The sequence below is a fragment of the Lepidochelys kempii genome, chromosome 6 (assembly GCF_965140265.1).
Source record: "Lepidochelys kempii isolate rLepKem1 chromosome 6, rLepKem1.hap2, whole genome shotgun sequence".
NCBI classification, from domain to species: Eukaryota; Metazoa; Chordata; order Testudines; family Cheloniidae; genus Lepidochelys; species Lepidochelys kempii.
The window spans coordinates 15,384,837-15,393,793 of NC_133261.1; the positions used below are offsets into that span (position 1 = coordinate 15,384,837).

At 55.6% G+C, this 8,957-nt stretch overlaps 1 protein-coding gene across 1 annotated transcript; it reads right to left on the bottom strand.

Moving 5' to 3' along the window:
• Nucleotides 1–992: 992 nt before the first annotated feature.
• Nucleotides 993–4,741, bottom strand: LOC140913226 (transcobalamin-1-like). The gene is made up of 4 exons (XM_073349247.1): nucleotides 4,640–4,741; nucleotides 1,844–2,006; nucleotides 1,309–1,427; nucleotides 993–1,078 (listed from the first exon to the last, which is right to left on the bottom strand). The coding sequence occupies exons 1-4, from the start codon at nucleotides 4,716–4,718 to the stop codon at nucleotides 993–995; spliced, it is 447 nt and encodes a 148-aa protein (XP_073205348.1). The 5' UTR covers nucleotides 4,719–4,741.
• Between the last annotated feature and the right edge of the window lie 4,216 nt (nucleotides 4,742–8,957).

Here is an 8,957-nt window from a genome sequence, read left to right on the forward strand (position 1 = left end):
CCCAAGTCCCTGATCCAGGACTCTGATTCCTCTCGGTTCTTTCTGTGGCGGCTTTCTGGGTGGGCCCACAGCTCTAGCCCTTTTCCCTGCAGTCCCAGGGCAGTTTCCACACAGACTCAAGAGGAGAACCCCCCAGCGGCACTTGTTGCTGACCAGACTGGTTTTGAATCGAGAAACCTCAGCACTAAAAGCTGGGACCACCACTGCTAGGGCTAAAGGATTATGTCTGCAGGCTGGCACCTGAAGGAAAGTCATCACCCTCCCATTGAGACCAGCCACTGGTAGGGGACTTGGACTCAGCATGACCCAGAGTGGGTGAGACAAGGAGCCCAGGCAGCGCTGCTGCTGGGGATCCAGGCAGAAGGAGGGTTTAGCTGGGCTGTTGACACCATTAGCCTCCCATTCTCCACCAGTAGTGCCCTCCAGCCTGCCCTGCTACACCAAAAGCCTTAATGACCAGCCACTAACGATGCTACACCTAGTGCCACAGCAAGGGAGAGTCCAGGCCTGGGGACTGACTACTCAGTGCCCCGTTGGCCAGGGCCCCAGAGGGGATGGTGTGGTGACTCCATGGTGAGCCCAGTGCTCCATTGGCCAGGGCCATACGTTAAACGGGGTCTCGAGGGTAAGCCCTTAACTATGTGTAGGTATGTGACTCTGCTGTGATGCAGCCCTGTGGCTGTGCTGTGTTTCCAGATGGAGGTTGCCCTCCAGAGGCCCTGTTGCCCACATTCCCAGTTTCTCTTTGCCTGGAATAACTCTCACGGCGCAGACGGCTGTTGCAGAGGGTTTATTTCAGGAGTGAGGGACAGAGACAGGCAGAGTTTGGGAAACAGTCACAGACATGAATACAACACACAGTCATCCCCAAGGGTCCATCCCACCAAGAGGGAGATACCTGCTCTGGGGGAATGGGTGGGGCTGCTGAACCCTGGCATCCCTCACAGTAGAAAGGCCAGGACAAGTTTTGCCTTCATGAGCACTCCTTGTCCTCAGGCTGGCCAGTGCCCTGGAGCTGGGTATTTGGAGAACCTGACCTCCAGCCTCTCCCTATCAGAGACGGCGTAGCACCCAGCACCTGGAATATGAGGAGAGGAAAGGGAGGGTAAGGGATGCAAATGAGGTCAGTGGCCCCTCAGTGCCGGCCACCCACCTGCATGTCAGCCCCTCCCTGGGTCGGTCTGTCTTCTCCTGGTTCTCAACCGCGTTCTCTTGTGCCTCTCACCCTCCGTTCTTCCCCCTCCCCCTCCCCCACAACCCTCCCCCCCACACACTTCCCCCTGCCCCCACTCTCCCCTGCTGTCCCACCTAGTGTCAGCGGGATGTCGTTGCTCAGGAGCTGCCAGTAGGTGTGCTGGTTGCTGTCTTCGTGCAGCCCCTGCACGGAGGTGATGTATGCGCCCCACACATACAGTGTGTACGTGAATCTACAGAGAGACAGAGTGAGTCCTGCAGGAGCCCTGGTTACCATTGCCTCATCGCCTCCCCAACCCGCACTCCATAGGGACATGCAACCCAGGCCACTGTGAGACTGAACCCCCATGCCATATGGGTGGGGGATTGAGAAGCAGCCGAGTTGGCCTCTGCATGAGTTCTGATCTCCCCACCCCAAGGAGACCGTGTCCAACTGAGTGATGTGGAGGAACCAGCCTTGATCCCCCGATACTTTAACTCGCCCACAGCAAACTGCTAGTTCTGGGAGTCATGCAGGGTGGGGTAGCAGGGGCATTTCCCCCCTGTGATCCTAGGGACCCCCTCCAATTTTTCCATCTCAGTTGCCCTAGTAGTGCCATGCTGCCATCTAGCCTGCTCTCTGCCAGGGGTTGCCAGGCCGAGCAGGTACCTGAATCTTCTGCAGTCTATCTCCTGGGCGACCGCCATCACATCAAAGAAGGAGGAGCCCTGGGGCACGGTGAGAAAGATGGAGTCATTAAAGGAGTGGTTCATGCCATCCACAACAGTGTAGTAGACATCAATTTGGAGTTGAAGATGGGTGCGTGGAGCAGCTGTGGGGGTGGAGAGAGGGAGGTTGTCTGTGTGGGTAGGAGAGAGGGTGAAGACCAGCCACTTATACCTTGGAGGGGGGTGAGTCTCCCACTGCAGGGACTCCTGTACCATTGGAGTCAAGGGGAGGTCCACAGATCCTACCAGGAATGGGGTGGAGGTACAGGATTGCAAAGGGAGAAACAAAGACAGAGAGGATCTGGGTGATGGCCCTGTGGCCAGGAGGTTAGCTGGGATTGAAGACAGGGCTTCTGGATCTATGACTCTCTACTGCTTGAGCTAAAAGCCAAGGAGCATTAACTTGAGCGCTAGAGGAGATCCATACATCTCTAGGTCATCCAGCCACTAGAAGGAGACACAGGACTACCTATAGAGCTGGCCTGGAATTTTTCAGTGAACAAATTTTTCACTGAAAAAGGCCAAATCAGTGTCAGAACTGTTCAGGAAGCACTGCTGGATTGGAAGATACTCTCACCTTGAAAAATGTTTGGTTAAAAAAATGTCCATATTGGAAAGCTTTGGTTTTTCAATTGAAGCAACTTTTCATTCAGAGATTTTAGTAAATTTACACAGAAAAAAGGGAGAAAAGTGTGAAGTTGAAACATTTCAAAGTTATCAAAAGGACACATTTTGATTGACCCAAATTGTGGGTTTTGCGTTGGTTTGTTTTAATTTGTTTTTTTGGATTTTCAGTTCATGAACATTTTTGAGATTTTTTTTTACTTTTTGGCCTCATGCCAAAATGTTTTTGAAATGTAAACCAGTCTCATGGAACAGGAAAACAATCCCACCCCACCCTCCGCCAGCCTTGCTGCATGTGCTTCTGTCTACCTTCGATACTTTAGCTGGCCCTATCACCATCCTTAACAACCCCCAATGAGGCAGGGCAGTGCTATTAACCACATTGTACAGATGGGACTGAGACACAGAAAGACACAGGGTACATCCACACAAGAAAAAAACAAGCAAACCAAAAGCCTTGTGACAGCAAGTCTCAGAGCCTGGGTCAACTGATCTGCACTTGCACTGTGGAGTTAAAAATAGCAGTGTAGACACTTCATGCTTGGGCTGGAGCCCGGGCTCTGAGACACAACCCGCTTGCCTGACACACCCCCCCCCCCACCTCCACATCCCTCACTGGCATTCCAGCTATGCAGAGATGCTCTGTACAGGCTGTTCCCACGTGGTGAAGGGAGGGCACAGTCTCTGCAGCCCCCCAGGTTGATGTGGTATGACTCTGGCACCTGAGTCAGACAGCATCTCCAGTGCCGAATGCTGGCACAGTCCCATGCTGCAGGTCACCTGTGTATTAGTCCAAAGGCAGCTGCATCCTTGATCCCTGCCCCCCAGTGCCATGTGTGAAATTTCCCAGGCCGGGTGCAAGAGGCAAGAGACAGGGGAGGCGAGAGGCTGCCATGGCCTGCATGGTAGGGACAATGGTTTGGACGGTGGGTCAGGAAGGGAAACTCCTCCTGAGTCACCAGGAGAACTGGATGGCCCAGCTTCTAGGGAGTCACTGTGTTTGGGCAACATCCACACTGCACGCCAGTGTCAGCAGCAGGGACGGCAGGTGTAGCTGGTGCCACAGTGAAAAGCAGGCCATGCCCACACGGTGGTGTGCAGCTACACGTGTGAGGGGAAGCCTCCAGCAGCTCCCCACTGGTGGAGCCTTTCACTGCTGCAGGGGTCTTTCCTTGTGGTGGGAAAAGGCTCTAGCAGTGCTGATGCAGCAGGACACTGCACTGCTAAAAATAACAGTGCAAACTAGGCTAGGACAAGCAAAGAGCCAGGTAGGGTGTGTGTGTGGGTACGTACCCAGGCCCCTTCGGGTGTGTCTTTGCTGTACGCGCCTAAGCCACAAGCTGGCCACTCACCCGTTCCTGGAATACCGGACGTTCCGGTACTTTGGGGAATGGCAGGGGCCTGCCCTGTCAGCATGACCGTGCATGCAAGATCCTGCTCTCTGTGGGGGGAGGGCACCATTTTTAAGAATTGGAGGGGTAGAGTGGTGTTTCCCATCGGATACTGGACAGAGCAACGTTCGGTTTGGTCCCTGTACAGATCAGGAAAAACCTCTGAAAAAGAGGACTGTCTGGTTTAATATCAGACAAGTGGCCTCTCTACTAAGCCATTCCTCATCAGCTACACTACGACTTATACCTGTGCTAGTGGGGGCTACTCGTGTACGCACTCTACATGCCCCCAAAAGCAGGTAGTGTAGATGCACCTATAGACTCAACCTGTTTCCTGGGGGGAGGGGGGTGTCTCTTTGTATCACTATCACTGTGAGCGAAGCTGGTCTGACTCTGAACTCCATCCCCCCGCCCGCCCCTAAAGTGATGCTGGCATCGCTGGGTCTCTCCCATGCTACTGAGCTGGGGCATGGGGAGAGGGGCACTCTATCCCATGGAGCATGCAGGGGGCAGTGTGTTCTGGAAGGAGGAGTCCAGAATCCAGGGTTCACACCCCAGCTGGATCACCCAGTTTCCCCATGCATATGAGGAGCTCTGCAGAGGAAGGATTATTGACATCCTGCAGAGGGCCTATCACTCTCTGGGTTCTTTCCCTTCCCCCGCCACCCCAGCAGACACACCACAGAGGGGAGGGGTACATGGCACAAGGCCATTTGACTCACCACAGCCCTGGCACAGCCCCCCAGGGGCGAGGTGCAGGAGCAGGAGCCCTGCTAACATGATCACCAAAGTCTTCATCATCTCTCCGTCTCCAGTCACTCCCTGGCTGTTCTGAGACCTGGACTGGGACCTGGTATTTATCAGCTGGAAGGAGGTGGGGACACTAGGGTGCCCTGCCCTCCTCCCCTGGCTTGCCTCACCCTGCTGTTTGCCCAGAGCAGATGGGAGACATTATGCAATGCCCAGCAGCATGGGCAGGTCTGTGCCCCAGAGACCAGCACAGACAAAGATGTCCGGGGCTGTCAGACCACTACTCCCTCCCCATGGCCTCTGGGTGCTGCGAGGAGCCAACTGCACCAGAGACCTAGATGGAATTCTCCCTGTCACAATCCATACTCCCACTGACCCAGGTGACTTGGTGTCACAGGGCCCCGGTCACATCTCACTGGGGGCCATAGGACTGTGAGACCACAGCTGGCTAACGCCTCCGCCCAGACACATGGACACCATGGGCCACCCCAGGGAAGTTGTGCACCAGTGTAAGTGAGAGGGAATTTGGGCTGCTTGGTTTTATCCCTGCCTGGTTTCCCAGGTCATTGTGTGCAGTTGGTCCTGGCTGTAGGTGGGAATGAGGGGCATTAGCAGAGCTGTGGTGGGGAGCTCAGGGGTGGGCTAGCAGGGGACTGTGGGTTGCAGTTGAGGGGTATCAGTCAAGCAGTGGGTGGGGGGAGTGCAGGGCTAGGATACCAGAGTATTGAAGTTTGGGACTGAGGGACCTCTGCAGACTTGTGGGGGAGGCCAGGGCTGGGGGGACAGGGGACTGTGGGTTGGGATTGAGGCTCATCACCAGAGCTGTGTGTGACGGGGTCCCAGGGATGGGATAGCCGGGGTCTAGGGTCAGGTTTGACAGGCATCGGCAGAGCTGCGTGGGGGCTCATGATGGCACTGAGGTGGGTGGTTCTGGGGTCCAGGAGTCAACTGATTTCAGCTGAAGCCAGGGCTGCCCAGCACCTCTGAATAGCAGGCCCCAGGAGTCTCAAATTAGGCACCCAAAACTAGTGGGTGCTTGAAAAATTAGCCTTTGAATGTTCTGTGCCTCAGTTTCCCATCAGTATAATGGGGGTGGTCATCCCTTCCTCACTCACCAACTGAAGTGGGGGGAGAGTTAGTTCATCCATCTGTGCGTAGCACTAGGAGATCCTTGCCTGGGAGGTGGGGTGTCATGGTCTTGCCTGTGTATGAGGGTTTCATCCCCCAGTGCTGAAGGGATACAGGGAAACAATGGGCAGAAACTTTACAAACAAACAAACCCACTGTTATCACAAAGGGGCTGTGAACAGACATAAAGTCTCTTACAGAAGTGGGTAGGTAGCTTTTAGTTTACCCTCACTAGGGAAGGGGGCAGAGTTACCATCCCTGGGAACTGATGCTACAACCACAAGAGCTCAGGGTAGCACACATCTACTAGATCAGGGGTGGGCAAACTTTTTGGCCTGAGGGCCACATTGGGATTGCAAAACTGTATGGAGGGCCGGGTAGGGAAGGCTGTGCCACCCCAACAGAACACCCCCACCCATCCAACCCCCCCTGCTCCTTGTCCCATGACCGCCCCATCCCGGGACCCCCTGCCCCCTGAGAGGCCCCCCTGGGATTTCCCCCCCGACTGTCCCAACCCCTATCCGCACCCCTGCCTCCTGACAGGCCCCCCGGGACTCCCACGCCCTATCCAACCCGACCTGTTCCCGTCCCCTGACCGGCCCCCCAAAACCTCCGCCCCATCCAACCGCCCCCTGACAGGCCCCCCAGGACTCCCACACCTATCCAACCACCCCCTGCCCCCTGACTGCCCCCCCCCAGGATCCACCGGCTCCAGCCCCCTTACCGTGCCGCTCAGAGCAGCATGTCTGGAGCCAGGCCGCCTGGCCGGAGCCTGCCGCGCTGCCCTGCAGGAGCACACAGCCCCGCAGCCCAGAGTGCTGCCCGCGCGACGGCAAAGCTGCGCAGGGGGGCCGGGGACGAGCCTCCCGGGCCGGGAGCTCAAGGGCCGGGCAGGACAGTCCCGTGGGCCGTAGTTTGCCCACCTCTGTGCCAGATGCAGCTCTCCTGGCTTTGGCTGGCTACTCTCATCTGCCCCTGTCAAAGCTGCAGAGGATGGGACCAGAGCTGTGGCCCATGCTGGTAATGGAGGAATCGCGGGCACCTGAGTGCTGCTGCCCCTGGTATTAAACCAGCCACTGGGGGCAGCTTCTCCTCTTAGGTCTGTTTCCTGTGTGGGGAGTGGAAGATGGGAGCTCCTGTGGGGAGCTGGGCTTCGTGCCTCTTAGTCACTGGTGCTTGGGCTCAAAATGCTTTGGGTAAAGTGGGGGGAATGAGGGGTGCCGGGTGCAAACTGAGCTTCTTGCTGTGGCTTATCCTCCAGCTTTGTGGGGCCTTCCTGCTCTAGCCTCAAGGAAGGGTTGCTGTGGGGCAGAGTTGGATCCAGGTCCTGTTGTCTTCTTGTAACTCTGGGAAAGTAGAGCCTGGGGTCTCTTGATAGGCATGTATTCTGGGCTCCTGCTCAGTGACTTATCTGCTGGCAGGGTGCTTACCAAACTTCACTTATCCCTGGCCTACATGGGAAACCTCAGTCTCCCCGCAGATGCTGGATGCGGAAGTGGCTCCGTGCAGTCGGTCAGTCCATATAAAACTCCACCCCCTGTGCAATTTCCCTAGGGGTTAAATGGCCACTCTCCTGTTCAGTAAACAGTGGAGGCTGCTGGTTAAGCCAGATGTTTAACAGTCTACACTCCAGCCTGCTGGTGATGGGGGTTGGGGTAACTGCTATTGAGCTATAAGCTGCAGAAAGGCGATGAGATACGGCTGGGGTCTGCAGTGACAGATCAACTGAACCCCAATGCTTTGACTTTGTCCCAGGCAGGATGGGTATGAGCAGTTCTTGGGTTATCAGACCTGCCTGCTCAAAGAACAAAACCCAGCACTGCTTCCACTGACCCAGGAAGACCGCCACCAAAAATGCATAGAGACAATAGGGAAGGTTTCTCTTGTGGTGGCTAAATTGGTGCTTCTGGTTGCATGAGGCCTACAGCACAAACAGCTACCAGCTGGACACTCTGCCTACCTGAGAGGCTTGTGGGGTAGTGTCCCTTGGTAGCTAGGGCGGGTGGGAGCTCTGAGTCTGGGGCCCTGGGTTCTAGTCCTAGCTCTGCAGGAGTGATGGCGATGAAACCAAAGCTTTCCAGAGCAGCTGCTGGATTTCTGGGTACCTCATTTTGGGGGTGTCTGGCTTGAGGCACCCGCAGATTCAGTGGCGCTGCCCCCCTCTGGCATGCCTGGTGGCAAGCTGCTGTGTACGTGGCATGGTGCTGTTGGAAGCATTAGTGCTTCTGGATGCCTTTTGGGTCCTTCAAGGAGTAATGCTCTCACTTTCTCCTGCCTCTAACCTGGCTTTATCAGAGGGATCTGTCTCAGCCGGAGAAACCTGCTGGCTGATGCAGAGCTTCCTTGTTCCTCCTCCACAATCAGGGGTAGATGGCTGAAGGCGGCTGTCTGGTATTTCAGCTCTGGGGTTGGTAAAGCCTGGCACTGCTGTGGCTCCAGTTTCCACTCCCCTGAAATGGAGAGGATTCCTGACGGCCCATGTGTGCGAGTAGGGAAGACGTGGGTGGCTGGGGACTGTTTGGAGACCTAGTGTTGGCAGACTGGGGCCAAGTGAGAAGTCGGGGGAACCCACATCCCCTAGCCAGGTATGCTGGCAAGCCCCCAAATGTAGATGCAGCTATGATAACAGAAGAGAACTTCTATCAGGTTAGCAAATGTCATTTGGGGATGGTGACAGTGGTGGTATTACTGTGCAGACATGAAAATCATCTTCTGTTGGCCTAAGCTCAGCCCACACTAGAGCACTCTGCTGGTATAGTTGTACTGGCAAAGCACTGTAGTGTAGATGGGGCCTGAAGCATCATAGACCCTGCATGTCCACAGTGGGCCATTGCAAATCAAAAGCCATCTGACCGCTGGGGATACGTCTGCACGGCAATTACACACCTGTGGCTGGTGCGTGTCAGCTGCCTCGGGCTTTGGCTGTAAAACTGCGGTGTAGACCTTCAGGCTGAAGCATCGGCTCCAGAACCTGATGCTCTAGCCCGAGCCTGAACATCTACACAGCTATTTTACAGACCGAGCCAAAGCTAGCTGACGTGAGCCAGCTGTGGGTTACTAATTGCAGTGCACACGTACCCTAGGGACTCCAGGGACTCAGTATAGGTCTCCAAGGACTAGAATCAATAAATATCAGGGTTGGAAGGGACCTCAGGAGGTCAT

Excerpts from the sequence above, each read along its gene's own strand:
- LOC140913226 (XM_073349247.1), bottom strand. The coding sequence starts at position 4,718 with ATGATGAAGACTTTGGTGATCATGTTAGCAGGGCTCCTGCTCCTGCAC. Across the intron at positions 1,428-1,843 it reads ATAGACTGCAGAAGATTCAG|ATTCACGTACACACTGTATG; the intron begins GTACCTGCTCGG and ends GTCTCTCTGTAG. Across the intron at positions 1,079-1,308 it reads CGACATCCCGCTGACACTAG|GTGCTGGGTGCTACGCCGTC; the intron begins GTGGGACAGCAG and ends CTCATATTCCAG.